Below are 19,722 nucleotides of genomic sequence, written 5' to 3' on the forward strand. Positions count from 1 at the left end.
CAGCTCAGAAGTATATACGTATAAAAATACACTATATCTCTCCAAACTGCCAATATCCCAAACCCCTCCTTTAGAGTGCAGGCATTGTGCTTCCCATTTCCAGTACTCGAGTCCGGCTATATGAAATAACCAGTTTCCCTGAATCCCTTCACTAAATATTACCCTGCTCACACTCCAAGAGATCGTCAGGTCCCAAATACCATTTGTCTCCATTCACTATCTAACACGCTCATGCACGCTTGCTGGAAGTCCAAACCCCTTGCCCACAACACCTCCTTTACCCCCTCACTCCAACCATTTCGAGTACGACCCCTACATCGCCTTCCTTCCCCTACAGATTTATACGCTCTCCATGTCATTCTACTTTGATCCATTCTCTCTAAATGACCAAATCATCTCAACAAACCCTCTTCAGCCCTCTGACTAATACTTTTATTAACTCCACACCTTCTCCTAATTTCCACACTCCGAATTTTCTGCATAATATTTACACAACACATTGTTATCTTAAACAGGACATCTCCACTGCCTCCACCCGCCTCCTTGCGGCAGCATTTACAACTCAAGCTTCACACCCATATAAGTGTTGGCACTACTATACTTTCATACATTCCCTTCTTTGCCTCCATAGATAACATTTTTTGCCTCCACATATACCTCAATGCACCACTCACCTTTTTTCCTTCATCAATTCTATGATTAACCTCATCCTTCATAAATCCATTTGCTGACATGTCAACTCCCAAATATCTGAAAACATTCACTTCTTCCATACTCCTCCTCCCCAATTTGATATCCAATTTTTCTTTATCTAAACCATTTGATACTCTCATCACCTTACTCTTTTCTATGCTCACTTTCAACTTTCTACCTTTACACACATTCCCAAATTCATCCATTAAACGTTTTTTGACTCCACATATACCTCAACGCACCACTCACCTTTTTTCCCTCATCAATTCTCTGATTAACCTCATCCTTCATAAATCCATTTGCTGACATGTCAACTCCCAAGTATCTGAAAACATTCACTTCTTCCATACTACTCCTCCCCAATTTGATATCCAATTTTTCTTTATCTAAATCATTTGATACCCTCATCACCTTACTCTTTTCTATGTTCACTTTCAACTAACCTTTGCAACTTTTCTTTAGAATCTCCCATAAGCACAGTATCATCAGCAAAAAGTAACTGTGCCAATTCCCATTATTATTATTATTATTATTATTATTATTATTATTATTATTATTATTATTATTATTATTATTATTATTATTATTAATATTATTATTAATTTAGGGCACTGGAGCATAGATCCACTGTATAGCACTTTGTCTGGATTTTTTGGGATATCCTAGGTAATTTTTAATATGTATGATAACTTGACTCACGTGTACAGTGAGTGAGAGTGAGAGAGAGAGAGAGAGAGAGAGAGAGAGAGAGAGAGAGAGAGAGAGAGAGAGGAGATACAGAGAGAGAGGAGATACAGAGAGAGAGGAGATACAGAGAGAGAGGAGATACAGAGAGAGAGGAGATACAGAGAGAGAGGAGATACAGAGAGAGAGAGGAGATACAGAGAGAGAGAGGAGATACAGAGAGAGAGAGAGAGAGAGAGAGAGAGAGATAGAGAGAGAGAGAGAGAGAGAGAGAGAGAGAGAGAGAGAGAGGAGATACAGAGTGAGAGAGAGAGAGAGAGGAGATACAGAGTGAGAGATACAGAGAGAGAGAGGAGATACAGAGTGAGAGATACAGAGAGAGAGAGGAGATACAGAGTGAGAGAGAGAGGAGATACAGAGAGAGAGATACAAAGAGAGAGAGAGAGAGAGAGAGATAGAGATACAGAGAGAGATACAGAGAGAGAGAGAGAGAGAGAGAGAGAGAGAGAGAGAGAGAGAGATATACAGAGAGAGATACAGAGAGAGAGAGAGAGAGAGAGAGAGAGAGAGAGAGAGAGAGAGGTTCCAGAGTTGTTTCTCTTTACTTAGGGTATAGGTTATACAACATTCTGGCAGGATGACACTACCAGTGGTATTCTCCCATTCCACTGTGTCGACAATACATAAAGATAATAGTAACATATAATACTGTATGCGATGTAAAATTCACAATACATATCACTACCATGTATACATTATATACAGTACATAAATAATTAAAATACAACAATATTAGTAAATTATGGTAAAAAGAATGAAATAATGATTGTACATTACATTACAGTATTATGTAGGTAGTTTATATAAGAAAGTTTTGACATTATGCCCTACCCAGCATGTCGGCAATTTTCAAAGGTTCGACTTATGTCCATTTTGACTTACGACCGGTTCGTCGGAACCAAGCTTGGTCGTAAATCGGATGGTAGGTGTATATACAGAAGGTGACTAAAATGCTCCCAGCATTTTAGTCACCTCTTACAACACGCATGGCTTACGGAGGAAGAACTCTGTTCCACTTCCCCATGGAGGTAAGAGGATATAAACGAGAACTAGAAAGAAAATAGAAGAAAACCCAGGTGGGTGTGTATATATGGTTGTACAGGTATGTGTAGTGTGACCTAAGTGTAAGTAGAAGTAGCAAGACATACCTGAAATCTTGCACGTGTATAAGACAGAATAAAAAGACACCAGCAATCCTACCATCATATAAAACAATTACAGGCTTCCGTTTTACACTCACTTGGCAGGACGGTAGTACCTCCCTAATATTTTTGGGTGTCTGGAATGGATTAATTGGATTTACATTATTTCCCATGGGAAATATTGCTTCAGTTTTCATCGAATTCGGTTTTTGTCAGACTTTCTGGAATGAATTAGAGATGAAAACCGAGGTTCCACTGTATTGTACTTTAAAAAATTATGATTTTTCTTACTTTTTCAATAAAATGCAATTCCAGCAGCCTGTTTCTACCTTCCATTTTAGCAGATGAGCACAAGAAACTGCCCAATTCCAGCAGCCTGTTTCTACCTTCCATTTTAGCGAATGAGCACAAGAAACTGCCCAATCAACTATTTCAACTACCCAACAGTGATCAGAAACTGGTAATTTGTCCAGTTTCACACAAATTTCATATTCCAACTTCAAAATAGGGTCTAGAATAAACAATGAAGGCATTCCTGGCACTAAAATAACATTTCCTCTGTTCATTAGTTATGTTTCCAGCCTTTACACATGAATTTCATTTTTATTTTTTATTCCAACAAGGAATTTTTATTCACACACAAAAATAGAAGATTTACTGTAATAACTGAATATATAATATCAGTCATTTAGAGAGAATGGATCAAAGTAGAATGACATGGAGAGCGTATAAATCTGTAGGGAAAGGAAGGCGGGGTAGGGGTCGTCCTCAAAAAGGTTGGAGGGAGGGGGTAAAGGAGGTTTTTTGGGCAAGGGGCTTGGACTTCCCGCAAGCGTGCATGAGTGTGTTAGATAGGAGTGAATGGAGACGAATGGTATTTGGGACCTGACGATCTGTTGGAGTGTGAGCAGGGTAATATTTAGTGAAGGGATTCAGGGAAACTGGATATTTTATATAGCCGGACTTGAGTCCTGGAAATGGGAAGTACAATGCCTGCACTCTAAAGGAGGAGTTCGGGATATTAGCAGTTTGGAGGGATATGTTTGTCTATCTTTATAGGTATATGCTTCTAAGCTGTTGTGTTCTGAGCACCTCTGGAAAAACAGTGATTATGTATGAGTGAGGTGAAAGTGTTGAATGATGATGAAAGTATTTTCTTTTTGGGGGTTTTCTTTCTTTTTTGGGTCACCCTACCTCGGTGGGAGACGGCCGACTTGTTAAAAAAAAAAAAAAAAAAAATATCAGTGCCTTCATGAATGCATATTAGACCCCCTCCCAGTTGATGTGTATTGGATGGATGATGTGATTTGTTTACTTTTCAACATCGGCAAAAATCGAACATTTCCCCTACTTTGAGCTCAATTTCAAGCAGTTGTCCATCCTAAATCCGATTAAAATCATCTCTGTTTCTGTAATATATCTTCCATTCTATTAAATGAGACCAAGAAATCGTGGATGCAATCATAACAACAATACAAAAATACATTGCAAAGTCGCTGTTTTAAACCAAAAACGCGTTCACAGTTTTCTCTCATTATTTAATGCATGCTGCAGGACTTTTTTATATGGTGCACATTTACCACACAGACCCATTCTCTCATATCTAGGCCCAAATTTACAGCTCACAGCTTATCTGAGTGAGCTGAGCTCACACCGTAAAACAACGGCACGGACCTTCAAGTGGTTAAACAATATTATGCCTTAAATTCCTGCAAATTAACAATGACACAGTATTATAAAAGCAAGGATTCTACTAACCAGTGCTTCAAATACTTTATTATCACTGTCATCATCTGTAGAATTATTCATAAGGATTTCCAAGAGTACATCCAGAGTATCTTGCAGGAAAACCATCAATTCCTCTGATGGAACCCGACGAAGACCTTGAAGGCACGATTCCAGCGTTTCTCTGTTCTGAGACCCACTCCATCCCCACTCCAGCAACCGAAGAAGTTCAGCTGAAAAAAATGGAATAATGAACGATGACTTTCTGTTTACCATTTTAAAAAAACATACAAGTCAACAAAACAAATTTTAAATACTGTGTAGGACTAAATGAGAAAGCATGTACAAGTATAATGTTTACATTCAATCATAAAATGATATAATTCTGGCATGTTTGTAAAATGGGCAGCATAAAAATTGAAAAATTTTGATTTCAGGATCAACTGAATTCTAGGAGCATTGCATGGAAACTGTCACCCCAAAAGAATCTTAGAACCACTACAATCACCCAATAGCAGTTTAGAAGCATAAATGAAATTTAACATATAACTGGGAATACAAGATTTTATATAATTTATTAAAATTGATTTTGTCATTAAAGGTATAAATGCAAATTAAAATAAGGCAGAAGACAAAATTATAAAATGCTGATTATACAAATTAAGAGAAAGTTAATCAATATTAAAAGTTGAGCCTGGTAGTATAACACTAAAAAATTGCTAACAGTTTTGTCAATCTGTTCTCAATGATGCCCAAGCAAGGGATTGTTATGTTAGGTTACGTTAGTTTAATAACATTATTATGCACCTCATACCCTTACTGTCGGTGGCAGCTGAAGAACACAGAGGCACACAATGCATTAGGCTCGGTTAAGAAATTAATGGCAGAGCTATTATAGAAAATTAGATTAAGTTAGGAAGTTAATGGCAAAGCTATTATAGAAGGTTTGGTTAAGTTAAGAAATTAATGGCAGAGCTACTTCCCTAAAAATTTAAGTGATATTATTTTGATTGAATTCTTGATCCATAGTACCATGATAATGGTGGGGTAAAGCCAATAAGCCTTTGAATACACAAAAAATTATCTGCAGAAATAAGGCACTGCCTACTACTTCTCAACTGAACTTTAGAACTAAAATACACTAGAGTGATCCCAAAATTCAAGTGACTGATCTCTTTCTATAGTAAACAGCGTAAAAAAAAAAAAGTTAAAAATAGCAATGATATCCAAATCATAAAAGTATGTTACCATTTTGTGTGAGTTTCGTTGAACAGAAGATAGTAGAAATAGTGAAACTGTCCTTCATTGATGGGGCAAGACCATGATTCCATGATTTAACTAATTCTTCACCATTAACTCGTTGCCAAGGAAGACTGAGATAATTATAGTCACCATCAGTCCATTTCTTCCCATCAATCTTAGAATAAAAATAAAATACTTCTATGTGTATTAAGGCCATCTCAGTTAACCTTATGTATATTAAAAATCATATGTGCAACTGTTAAGGTGAAGACATGGATGTATCCTCACTTCTGAACATTTATACAATAAGCTCTTACCTTGTAAACAATCAGCTCATGTTCTGTATTCAGTAATGTTGTACCATTACTTTGCATCAGCTTCACAAAGGACAAGGCATATGGTTTCTCATTTTTATCTTTCAAATCATTGGTCGATCTGAAAGTGAACTCTTCTTAATTAAACTTTTATTAATTCTACAAAATCTAATATAAACGACTCGTACAAGTAGAAAGTACTTGCAATATAATCTGGAGAGTGAAGATGCTTAACCCTTTCAGGGTCCAAGGCCAAAATCTGAAGTCACGCACCAGTGTCCAAGAAATTTTGAAAAAAAAAAAAAAAAAATTATTTTTTCTTACAGAATTAAAGAGCATATTTTTGTGAAGGTAATAAAACAAAAAAAATTAGAATCTGATCAGTACTTACCGAGATACAGTGCCAAGAAGTTTGTAGAAAATGATGTGGTGGCGGCAACATCAACGAATTCCACATACGCGTATTATATTATTTTGTTGTTTTAGTTGTTTTTTCTTTTCTTTTCAAATTTTTTTCTATTCCTACTAACATTTGGGGCCTGAGAGACCAATACTGTATATAATTTATATATATAAACTCACTGTATTGAACACAATAACCGCACTAAAGTTATTATCATATTATTGTTTACCACTGTTGTTTATTACAATAAACATGCACAAATATTGTATAATACTAATGTTCTATCATATATTTACATATTTACAATCACTGGACATGGTTTTAGAACTGCTGGAGCTTGTGGAACTCCTTGAAACAAAGCACCATGCACAGAGGCACCTTACATTCCTCACACATAAACCGAGTGTCTTTGCGTCTTTGTTGCCGTCGTTTTGTTTGTGCACAGACAATGCATCTCTTCTGAGCAAATTTCTTTTGAGTTGAAGGAAGCTGTATTATGAAATGATCACCTTCTCTTCTCAAACGCTTGGGTATATTGTGATGAATTCGAGGACCATGTTGTATTGCAGGTGTTGTTACCTGGTACTTCATTATGAGTTGTCTGACAACAGACAAACAAAATTCACCATACGGTGGTCTGTTACCAGTCTTTATTTGGTACATATTATATGCATTCAGCATTGAAATGTCCATGAGATGGAAGAAAAGTTTCATGTACCACTTGTAACTCTTACGAACACAGTCAACAAAACCAATCTGCATGTCACACTTGTCAACCAAGCGCATGTTTTGTGTATAATCAATCACTGTCACTGGTTTTCGAATACGTTCATTAGTCACTCGATCAACTTTGCCACTGTCTTGCATTTCATTACAGTGAATGGTTGTCAACAATGTGACATCTCGTTTGTCATGCCACCGTAATGCCATGATGTCATTGGCAGTAAACACCTGCACGTCATCACCACGAACACCTGCGTTGAGCCTGGGCATATGTTTACGATTAGAACGCACTGTGCCACACACATCTGTCTTGTTCACTCGCATGAAATCACTGAGTAATGGCCTTGTGTACCAGTTATCAGTATATAATGTATGGCCCTTACCAAGATAAGGTGCCATCATGTTTCTCACTACGTCACCTGATATACCCAATAACATCTTGGTATCTTTCAATGTTTTACTACCCGTGTATACAACAATATCCAACACCAGGCCACTGTCACAATCACAGAGTACAAACAATTTTATACCAAAGCGGTTCCTCTTGCTCGGTATATACTGCTTGAATGACAGTCTACCTTTGAACAAAATCAAAGACTCGTCAATTACAAGATTCTTGAATGGATAAAAGTATATCCTGAACTTTTGTTTGAGATACATGAAAACATTTCTAATCTTGTATAACCTGTCACTTCTGTCAGGCCTGGTTTTGTCAGAGAAGTGCAACATACATAACAGTAAGATAAACCTGTTCACTGGTATTATTTCACTGAAGGATGGGGTACAAATTAGCCGATCTGTGGACCAGTATGCTTTTATATTATGCTTATAGACGTGAGGCATAAGCATTATTGTTGCAAAAAGCAAATACATTTCTGCAACAGTCGTCTCTTTCCACCTGTGTAGTCTTGACTGTGGTGATAAGATCGTATTTGCCATGGTGTACTGAAAATACTTATTACTTTCCCTGACAATAGTTTCCATCAATGGCTGGTCAAAGAATAATTCAAAGAATTCCAGTTCATTGGCCGTGGTTCCAAGGGGACAGGTAGGTAGAATTCCACTTTGCGAGTCATCAAAGTGGTGAGGGCTGGGAACAAAATTGGGATTTTGCTGCCAATCCCAGATACGGTTTGCTGGTGGATACTGGACATCATAGGCTGGTTGTACGGGTGGTTGTGGCGGGCTGGTGGGTGACGCTCCGCTTTGTCCTTGAACTGACGAGTCAGCAGCGTGGGTTCCCGCGTGGCACAGCGAGTCACGCATGGCGGTGCCACTACCACCACCAGCCCCACTAACACCATCCACTGATGTCTGTGGCCCATCCATGCCAAGTGTAGCCACATCATCCTCACTATCACTACCTAAAACGGGTGTAGGGCCACGGGATGTACTCCGGGATGTACTACGGGATGTACTCCGTCCCCTGGGCACAGCATAGGGTACACTACCCGAGCGCATGCGGTGGCGAACATACCGACGCTTCACTGGTGAATATGTTTCCTCACTATCACTACTCGAACGATCATCGAGCGCAATAAAATCACAATCCACGTCAGAATCATCGTCATTACTGAAGTCAGAGGCCAGGCCACGGGAAAATATTAGTTTTCTCTTACGTTTAGGAACACCCGACCGTGAGTCACGAGTGCCCACACCAGAGGTAGAAGGTCGAGGATCGTCGGGGTTTTCTGCACTATTATCGATATCCTGGTCATTATTTTCGGTCACTAACTTATCAAAGCCGTAGAATTCGTCTTCATTTCCACTTCCATCAGTGTCAGAACTATCAGACAGGAAGAGGAGAGTCCCAATTTTCCGGGGAGTGAGAGCTGACTTGCGACGAGACATGGTGAACAAGGGTGACTGAGCCGGCGTTCCCACAATGCTATGCAGGCGCCTAGATTTTTTGTTTACGGCGCACACCCACGGCGCAGACCCGTTCTCTCATATGTAGGCCTATGAGCGCTTTCGCGCTAAATTTGACGGCGCTAGAATTTTGGCGTAGATCTACGGTTTGGACACTCACCGACCAGCCGTAGATCTACGGGACGGACCCTGAAAGGGTTAATACATAATACACAAGGAAAGTATTCAAAGGTCAAGTTCCCAATCTAGAAACTACCATAACTTACTAGAGCAAGAGATATGGGAGGAAGCTTAAAATAAACCAAGTGAAAAGAAGGAATGCCATACAATTAGAGAAGTGTCAACATGCACTGTCACAGTGATCTCTACAAGTTTTGTCAGAGATCAGTGTATGGTGTGAACAATATTCAGAGATTAAGAAATGAAGCTATTAAGATATTACCTGTGTCTAAAGGCAAACTTGACATGAGCCTTCTTGAACTCTTCAATGGGCAAAGCAATCTTAAACGTTTCTGCCCACCTCGGTTTACCCTCATGATGATATGTTACAGAACGGTACTCATCAAGAGGTCCTTTGCCACACCCTTGGTGAATAACACCCTACGAATGCCACAATAAATTATACAAATTAATAGTCATCTAAATTAATAAAATAGTTATGGAAAGTTTCAGCAACACTAGAGAAGACAGCATTAAGGTGAAAGATATGTTTCTTTACAAAGAAAAAGAAAATACAACAATAAAAGCAAAAATATGAAAATTAGTTTGATTACATACTAACAGCAATGTAAATATAGTGATCTTTAATCTCTTCCATGTATTCATGGAGCTAATACTGTAGAGGATATGAAGGGTAACAGTGGTGGTGTAGGACTTAAAGTGATGCTCATAAGAGTTACATTAAAGGTGTGAAGTAGCAGATTAACACAACAGTTTTATGTACTACTGAAAAATGCTGTGGATGAAGTATGAAACTGATGTTAAATAACTACAGAAGTGTAAGGAACATATGCACAAAGTGTTTAAATGTAAAATATTCATTATGACAATATCAGTGAAAAAGACTGCATTGGCTTTTTATACTTAAATAAATTGTTATCGATAATATTAATCATATATGTACTGAAGCTTCAAATTAAAATGAGTGTGCTATCAACTAAAGCATAAATGACTAAATGCTTCAATTTCCACAGGAATTACTATATAAAAAAAAGCACTAAACTTTAATAAGATATTCAGCATCTATCTGCAAAAATACAATTTCCTACAAAAATTATGTTATGTATAAAAATCGCATTTTGAAAATGTAGTACTGTGTGCAAATTACTGATAAGCCAATGTGCTTGTAACCATACAGGACATATTTAGCATCATATTCATATGTGGAGTGTCTTACAAAATTGCAGTGGAACCTCGGTTTTCATACGCCCTAACTGGAGAAAATTCTTGGATAAAATTCTCTATAAAATGTTTTTTTTTTTTTTTCAACAAGTTGGCCATCTCCCACCGAGGCAGGGTGACCCAAAAAGAAAGAAAATTCTCAATAAGAAAATACTTTCATAATCATTCAACATTTTCACCTCACTCACACATAATCACTGTTTTTGTAGAGGTGCTCAGAACACAACAGTTTAGAAGCATATACGTATAAAGATACACAACATATCCCTCCAAACTGCTAATATCCCAAAACCCCTCCTTTAGAGTGCAGGCATTGTACTTCCCATTTCCAGGACTCAAGTCCGGCTATATAAAAATAACCAGTTTCCCTGAATCCCTTCACTAAATATTACCTTGCTCACACTCCAACAGATCGTCAGGTCCCAAATACCATTCGTCTCCATTCACTCCTATTGAACACGCTCATGCACGCCTGCTGGAAGTCCAAGCCCCTCGCCCACAAAACCTCCCTTACCCCTTCCTTCCAACCTTTTCGAGGACGACCCCTACCCCTCCTTCCTTCTCCTACAGATTTAAATGCTCTCCATGTCATTCTACTTTGATCCATTCTCTCTAAATGACCAAACCACCTCAACAACCCCTCTTCAGCCCTCTGACTAATACTTTTATTAACTCCACACCTTCTCCTAATTTCCACACTCCGAATTTTCTGCATAATATTTACACCACACATTGCCCTTAGACAGGACATCACCACTGCCTCCAACCTCCGCCTCGCTGCTGCATTCACAACCCAAGCTTCACACCCATGTAAGAGTGTTGGTACTACTATACTTTCATACATTCCCTTCTTTGCCTCCATAGGTAACGTTTTTTGACTCTACATATATCTCAACGCACCACTCACCTTTTTTCCTTCATCAATTCTATGATTAACCTCATCCTTCATAAATCCATCCGCCGACACGTCAACTCCCAAGTATCTGAAAACATTCCCTTCTTCCATACTCCTCCTCCCCAATTTTTCTTTATCTAAATCATTTGATACCCTCATCACCTTACTCTTTTCTATGTTCACTTTCAACTTTCTACCTTTACACACACTCCCAAACTCATCAACTAACCTTTGCAGTTTTTCTTTAGAATCTCCCATAAGCACAGTATTATCGGCAAGAAGTAACTGTGTCAATTCCCATTTTGTATTTGATTTCCCATAATTTAATCCCACCCCTCTCCCGAACACCCTAGCTAAATATTTACTTCTTTTACGACCAATTAATCCGTTCCAGACACCCAAAAAAATACATTTTATTGAGAATTTTCTCCAAGAATTTTCTCTAGCTAGGGCATACGAAAACTGAGATTCCATTGTAGTTATTAAGTACGTATCTCAGAACCAAGTAAATAATGCTAAGCATTCTGTTACTCACAGGAATCATTATCCCTCTCTCATCACAAATTCGAACAGTTACTTCAATACTGCGGTCACAGGTTTTGGCTCCTCTTGAAAATTCTCCTGATAAGAGTGTTATGTACAGATCATTGCGTACATCTCCAGGCATGATTACATCAGAAAGACCCAAACGAAGACACACAGGAACATCTCTAAATGCAACATAATGTGGGTTGTCCTCTTGAAGCTGCAAAGTGAATATAACAATAATGTCAGCAACATTATTATTCTTTAGTCCCACTTTCATTTTGGGGCAAGAACGTATTTGTTTGGAAAGAAGAAAAAATTAATCTAAAACTTTCAGCAACAAATGTCCTACTGTAACACCTACATTCAGAATTGCCACAGTAAATCACTTTCTAGGGAAATCTCTCTAATATCTCAGGCATGTTGTTGACTAGATTGACTAGATGAAAACTACTAGATAAAAGTGTCAAAAAATGTAAATCATTCCATCCCTACTAACACACTGCTAGTGCTCAGTCTATTCCCTTGCCTCTTCCTTGGAGTTTTTTCAATTTATTTAGAACCATATTTTTTCAGTTACTTTTACAATTGTCCCTACAGGATCACAGTGGGTTACATTCCTAGAGTAACACAACAGAAACAGGCAATCCATGCTTAACTATAGTGCATTCTGATGTATGATCTTTTGATATATGACAGCTAAAATATAACCAAACTAGTATGTTATAAAACCCCTAGAAATTTTTATCACCACTTCATTACATTCACTTCATTTCATAAGATATCACCAGAAATATTAATTAATACAGGCAAGTCACACTAATTCCTTCATGATTTGCTATTCAAAACGACCCTTGAAGTTTTCTGTATCTCTCTCCTTAGTTTCATCAATTGTGGTTTTTCTTCATTAAATTCAATCCCAGAGCCTGGAATGCCTGAAAAAACAGTTGGTCTATCTCTTCTGCCATGTCAAAAACTTGTAGAACCAAAAAATGGTATAAATTATGTGTAACCTATTTTCAAAACCTTCCATTCTTTTTATTTACACCTATTACACCTACTAATATTACCTGTTTAATATCCCCATTAACAAGCTGAAATGTGAACCAGATTCCTTGGAAGCCTGTCCTATTATCTCGTGCATTATCACTACGTGATGACAGTAGTTTCTTTAGATCTAATGTCTCCTTCTCTCCACATCTGAAAGAGCAATAGGTGATATAAGCTTTAGTTAGGTTAATATTTGAAAAGAAACAAAAATGCTGGCAAAGAATTATTAATGGATAAACTCCATGTAATGAGAAAAAATGCTCTAAAATAATCAGGATGATTATTTATAAGAAGATATAGAGCAACTAGGTAGTAGGTTGGTAGACAGCCCAGGGAGGTACTACCGTCCTACCAAGTGAATGTAAAATAGAAACCTGTAATTGTTTTACATGATGGTAGGATTGCTGGTGTCTTTTGTCTGTCTCATAAATATGCAAGGTTGCAGGTACGCCTTGCTACTTCTACTTACACTTAGGTCACACTACACATACATGGACAAGCATTTACATACACACCCCTCTGGGTTTTCTTCTATTTTCTTTCTAGTTCTTGTTCTTGTTTATTTCCTCTTATCTCCATGGGGAAGTGGAACATAATTCTTCCTCTGTAAGCCATGCGTGTCATAAGAGGCAACTAAAATGCTGGGAGCAAGGGGCTAGTAACCCTTTTCCTGTATAAACTGCTAACTTTAAGATGAGAAACTTTTGTTTTTCTTTTTGGGCCTCTCACCTCACTCATACATAATCAATGTTTTTGCAGAGGCACCCAGATACAACAGTTTAGAAGCATATATAAAGATAAAATATAAAAAGTGGCCCAAATAATTACAATATCAGGAGTCCCAATTATATATATACCATCCTATTACACACCCCTCCAAACTGCCAATATCCCAAACCCCTCCTTTAAAGTGCAGGCATTGTATTTCCCATATCAAGAACTCAAGTCCAGCTATATAAAAAAATAACCGGATTCCTTGAATCCCTTCACTAAATATTATCCTGCTCACACTCCAACAGCTTGTCAGGTCCCAAAAACCATTCGTCTCCATTCACTCCTATCTAACACGCTCACGCATGCTTTCTGGAAGCCCAAGCCCCTCGCCCGCAGAACCTCCTTTACCCCCTCCCTCCAACTTTTCCGAGGACGACCCCTACCCCACCTTCCTTCCCTTACAGATTTATACACTCTCCATGTCATTCTACTTTGATCCATTCTCTCTAAATGACCAAACCACCTCAACAACCCTTCTTCAGCCCTCTGACTAATACCTTTATTAACTCCACACCTTCTAATTTCCACACTCTGAATTCTCAGCATAATATTTACACCACACATTGCCCTTAGACAGGACATCTTCACTGCCTCCAACTGCCTCCATGCTGCAGCATGTACAACCCAAGCTTCATACCCATATAAGTGCTGGTACCATTATACTTTCATACATTTCATACATTTTATAGGTAGTAGGTTGGTAGACAGCAACCACCCAGGGAGGTACTACCATCCTGCCAAGTGAGTGTAAAACGAAAGCCAGTAACTGTTTTACATGATGGTAGGATTGCTGGTGTCTTTTGTCTGTCTCATAAATATGCAAGATTACAGGCATGTCTTGCTACTTCTACTTACACTTAGGTCACACTACACATACATGTACATGTTTATTTATACACACTCATCAGAGTTTTCTTTGATTTTATCTTAATAGTTCTTGGTCTTATTACTTTTCCTTTTATATCCATGGGGAAGTGGAATAAGAATCTTTCCTCCGTAAGCCATGCGTGTAGTAAAAGTCAACTAAAATGCCGGGAACAATGGGCTAGTAACCCCTTTTCCTGTAAAGATTACTAAAAAGAATAAGAAGAAGAAAATTGTCAAAGTGGGAAGTCTGAATGTGCGTGGATGTTGTGCAAATGATAAGAAAGAGATGATTGTGGATGTTATGAATGAGAAGAAACTGGATGTCCTGGCTTTAAGTGAAACAAAGCTGAAGGGGGTGGGAGAGTTTCAATGGAGAGGAATAAATGGGATTAGGTCAGGGGTTTCAAATAGAGTTAGAGCTAAAGAAGGAGTAGCAATAATGTTGAAGGATAAGCTATGGCAGGAAAAGAGGGACTACAAATGTATAAATTCAAGGATTATGTGGAGTAAAATAAAGATTGGATGTGAAAAGTGGGTTATAGTAAGTGTGTATGCAAATGGAGAAGAGATAAGTGTAGAGGAGAGAGCGAAATTCTGGGAAATGTTGAGTGAATGCGTGGGGAGTTTTGAATCAAGTGTGAGAGTAATGGTGGTTGGGGATTTCAATGCTAAAGTGGGTAAAAATGTTATGGAAGGAGTAGCAGGCAAATTTGGGGTGCCAGGGGTAAATGTAAATGGGGAGCCTTTAATTGAGCTATGTGTAGAAAGAAATTTGGTAATAAGTAATACATATTTTATGAAAAAGAGAATAAATAAATATACAAGGTACGATGTAGCACGTAATGAAAGTAGTTTGTTAGATTATGTATTGGTGGATAAAAGGTTGATGGGTAGGCTCCAGGATGTACATGTTCATAGAGGGGCAACTGATATATCGGATCATTATTTAGTTGTAGCTACAGTTAGAGTAAGAGGTAGATGGGAAAAGAGGAAGGTGGCAACAACAAGTAAGAGGGAGGTGAAAGTGTATAAACTAAGGGAGGAGGAAGTTCGGGTGAGATATAAGCGACTATTGGCAGAAAGGTGGGCTAGTGCAAAGATGAGTAGTGGGGGGGTAGGAGAGGGTTGGAATAGTTTTAAAAATGCAGTATTAGAATGTTGGGCACAAGTTTGTGGTTATAGGAGGGTGGGGGCAGGAGGAAAGAGGAGTGACTGGTGGAATGATGAAGTAAAGGGTGTGATAAAAGAGAAAAAGTTAGCTTATGAGAGGTTTTTACAAAGCAGAAGTGTTATAAGAAGAGCAGAGTATATGGAGAGTAAAAGAAAGGTGAAGAGAGTGGTGAGAGAGTGCAAAAGGAGAGCAGATGATAGAGTGGGAGAGGCACTGTCAAGAAATTTTAATAAAAATAAGAAAAATTTTTGGAGTTAAACAAGTTAAGAAAGCCTAGGGAAAGTATGGATTTGTCAGTTAAAAACAGAGTAGGGGAATTAGTAGATGGGGAAAGGGAGGTATTAGGTAGATGGCGAGAATATTTTGAGGAACTTTTAAATGTTGAGGAAGAAAGGGAGGCGGTAATTTCATGCACTGGCCAGGGAGGTATACCATCTTTTAGGAGTGAAGAAGAGCAGAATGTAAGTGTGGTGGAGGTACGTGAGGCATTACGTAGAATGAAAGGGGGTAAAGCAGCTGGAACTGATGGGATCATGACAGAAATGTTAAAAGCAGGGGGGGATATAGTGTTGGAGTGGTTGGTACTTTTGTTTAATAAATGTATGAAAGAGGGGAAGGTACCTAGGGATTGGAGGAGAGCATGTATAGTCCCTTTATATAAAGGGAAAGGGGACAAAAGAGTTTGTAAAAATTATAGAGGAATAAGTTTACTGAGTATACCAGGAAAAGTATACGGTAGGGTTATAATTGAAAGAATTAGAGGTAAGACAGAATGTAGGATTGTGGATGAGCAGGGAGGCTTCAGAGTGGGTAGAGGATGTGTAGATCAAGTGTTTACATTGAAGCATATATGTGAACAGTATTTAGATAAAGGTAGGGAAGCTTTTATTGCATTTATGGATTTAGAAAAGGCATATGATAGAGTGGATAGAGGAGCAATGTGGCAGATGTTGCAAGTATATGGAATAGGTGGTAAGTTACTAAATGCTGTTAAGAGTTTTTATGAGGATAGTGAGGCTCAGGTTAGGGTGTGTAGAAGAGAGGGAAAATACTTCCTGGTAAAAGTAGGTCTTAGACAGGGATGTGTAATGTCACCATGGTTGTTTAATATATTTATAGATGGGGTTGTAAAAGAAGTAAATGCTAGGGTGTTTGGGAGAGGGGTGGGGTTAAATTATGGGGAATCAAATTCAAAATGGGAATTGACACAGTTACTTTTTGCTGATGATACTGTGCTTATGGGAGATTATAAAGAAAAATTGCGAAGGTTAGTGGATGAGTTTGAGAATGTGTGTAAAGGTAGAAAGTTGAAAGTGAACATAGAAAAGAGTAAGGTGATGAGGGTATCAAATGATTTAGATAAAGAAAAATTGGATATCAAATTGGGGAGGAGGAGTATGGAAGAAGTGAATGTTTTCAGATACTTGGGAGTTGACGTGTCGGCGGATGGATTTATGAAGGATGAGGTTAATCATAGAATTGATGAGGGAAAAAAGGTGAGTGGTGCGTTGAGGTATATGTAGAGTCAAAAAATGTTATCTATGGATGCAAAGAAGGGAATGTATGAAAGTATAGTAGTACCAACACTCTTACAGGGATGTGAAGCTTGAATGGTAAATGCAGCAGCGAGGAGACGGTTTAAGGCAGTGGAGATGTCCTGTCTAAGGGCAATGTGTGGTGTAAATATTATGCAGAAAATTCGGAGTGTGGAAATTAGGAGAAGGTGTGGAGTTAATAAAAGCATTAGTCAGAGGGCAGAAGAGGGGTTGTTGAGGTGGTTTGGTCATTTAGAGAGAATGGATCAAAGTAGAATGACTTGGAAAGCATATAAATCTATAGGGGAAGGAAAGAGGGGTAGGGGTCGTCCTCAAAAGGGTTGGAAAGAGGGGGTAAAGGAGGTTTTGTGGCCGAGGGGCTTGGACTTCCAGCAAGCGTGCATGAGCGTGTTAGATAGGAGTGAATGGAGACGAATGATACTTGGGACCTGACGATCTGTTGGAGTGTGAGCAGGGTAATATTTAGTGAAGGGATTCAGGGAAACCGGTTATTTTCATATAGTCGGACTTGAGTCCTGGAAATGGGGAGTACAATGCCTGCACTTTAAAGGAGGGGTTTGGGATATTGGCAGTTTGGAGGGATATGTTCTGTATCTTTATACGTATATGCTTCTGAACTGTTGTATTCTGAGCACCTCTGCAAAAACAGTGATAATGTGTGAGTGTGGTGAAAGTGTTGAATGATGATGAGTATTTTCTTTTTGGGAATTTTCTTTCTTTTTTTTGGGTCACCCTGCCTCGGTGGGAGACGGCCGACTTTAATAAAAAAAAAAAAAAAAAAAAAAAAAAAAAAACATTCCCTTCTTTCCCTCCACTGATAACATTTTTTGTCTCCACATATACCTCAACACACCACTCACCTTTTTTCACTCATCAATTCTATGGTTAACCTCATCGTTCATAAACCCATCTGCTGACACATCAACTCCCAAATATCTGAAAAAATTTACTTCTTCCATATTTCCTCTCTCCAATTTTTCTTTATCTAAATCTTTTGATACTCTCATCACCTTACTCTTATCTATGTTCTCGTTCAACTTTCTACGTTTACACACCCTCCCAAACTCGTCCACTAACCTTTGCAGCTTTATTTTTTTTAGAATCACCCATCAGCACAGTATCATCAGCAAAAAGTAACTGTGTCAACTTGAATTTTATATTTGATTCCCCATAATTTAATCCCACCCCTCTCCCCAACTTCCTAGCATTTACTTCTTTTACAACCCCATCTATAAACACATTAAACAACCATGGTGACATTACACATCCCAGGCTAAGACCTACTTTTACCGGGAAGTAGTCTCCCTCTCTTCTACACACCCTAGCTTGAGCCTCACAATCCTCATAAAAATTCTTTACAGCATTTAGTAACTTACTACCAATTCTATATACATACTTGCACCATGTGCCACATTGCTCTCTTATCCACTATCATATGCCCTTTCTAAATCCATAAATGCAATGAACACTTCCCTATCTTTATCTAAATATTGTTCACATATATGCTTCAATTCAACACTTGATCTACACATCCCCTACCAACTCTAAAGCCTCCTTGCTCATCTGCAATCCTACTCTGTCTTACCTCTAATTCTTTCAATAATAACCCTACTGTACACTTTTCCTGGTATACTCAGTAAACCTACTTCCCTATAATTTTTACAATCTCTTTTGTCCCCCTTCCCTTTATATAAAGGAACTATACATGCTCTCTGCCAATCCCTAGGTACCTTCCCCTCTTTCATACATTTATTAAACAAAAATACCAACCACTTCAACACTATATTCCCCCTCTGCTTTTAACATTTCTGTCATGGTCCCATCAGTTCCAGCTGCTTTACCCCCTTTCATTCTATGTAATGCCTCATGCACCTCCCCCACACTCACGTCCTGCTCTTCTTCACTCCTACAAGATGTTATACCTTCCTGGCCAGTGCATGAAATTACCACCTCCCTTTCTTCATCAACATTTAAAAGTTCCTCAAAATATTCCCACCATCTACCTAATATCTCCAGCCCCCCATCTATTAACTCCCCTACTCTGTTTTTAATTGACAACTTTATTCGTTCCCTAGGCTTTCTTAATTTGTTTATCTTACTCTGCAATTTTTTTTTATTTTCATTGAAATTTCTTGACTGTCTCTCCCACTCCATCATCTGCTTTCCATTTGCACTCTCTCACCACTCTCTTCACCTTTCTTTTACTCTCCATATACTCTGCTCTTCTTTTAACACTCTTTTTTAAAAACCTCTCATAAGCTACCTTTTTCTCTTTTATCACATCCTTTACTTCATCATTCCACCAATCCCTCCTCTTTCCTGTTGCACCCTCCCTTTTATAGCCACAAATTTCTGTCCCACATTCTAATACTGCATTTTTAAAGCTATTCCAACCCTCTTCAACCCCCCCACTACTCATACTTGCACTAGCCCACCTTTCTGCCAATAGTTGCTTATATCTCACCTGAACTTCCTCCTCCCTTAGTTTATACACTTTCACCTCTCTCTTACTTGTTGTTGCCATTTTTTTTTGTCCCATCTACCTCTTACTCTAACCGTAGCTACAACTAAATAATGATCCGATATATCAGTTGCCCCTCTATAAACATGTACATCCTGAAGCCTACC

General features: G+C 38.4%; 1 protein-coding gene across 4 annotated transcripts in view; it reads right to left on the reverse strand.

Annotated features, from left to right (window-relative positions):
- Nucleotides 1-19,722, reverse strand: part of mbc (myoblast city) — a 238,864-nt gene that overhangs the window by 180,566 nt on the left and 38,576 nt on the right. For all 4 annotated transcript variants that reach the window (XM_070085738.1, XM_070085737.1, XM_070085736.1 and 1 more), the window contains exons 10-15: nt 12,747-12,876; nt 11,687-11,896; nt 9,298-9,455; nt 5,864-5,981; nt 5,553-5,721; nt 4,338-4,537 (exon numbers count right to left, since the gene is read on the reverse strand). In XM_070085738.1, the coding sequence (XP_069941839.1) occupies nt 4,338-4,537; nt 5,553-5,721; nt 5,864-5,981; nt 9,298-9,455; nt 11,687-11,896; nt 12,747-12,876 (985 nt within the window). The remainder of the gene's footprint in view (nt 1-4,337; nt 4,538-5,552; nt 5,722-5,863; nt 5,982-9,297; nt 9,456-11,686; nt 11,897-12,746; nt 12,877-19,722) is intronic.

The sequence above is a fragment of the Cherax quadricarinatus genome, chromosome 17, assembly GCF_038502225.1.
Source record: "Cherax quadricarinatus isolate ZL_2023a chromosome 17, ASM3850222v1, whole genome shotgun sequence".
Lineage (NCBI taxonomy): Eukaryota > Metazoa > Arthropoda > Malacostraca > Decapoda > Parastacidae > Cherax > Cherax quadricarinatus.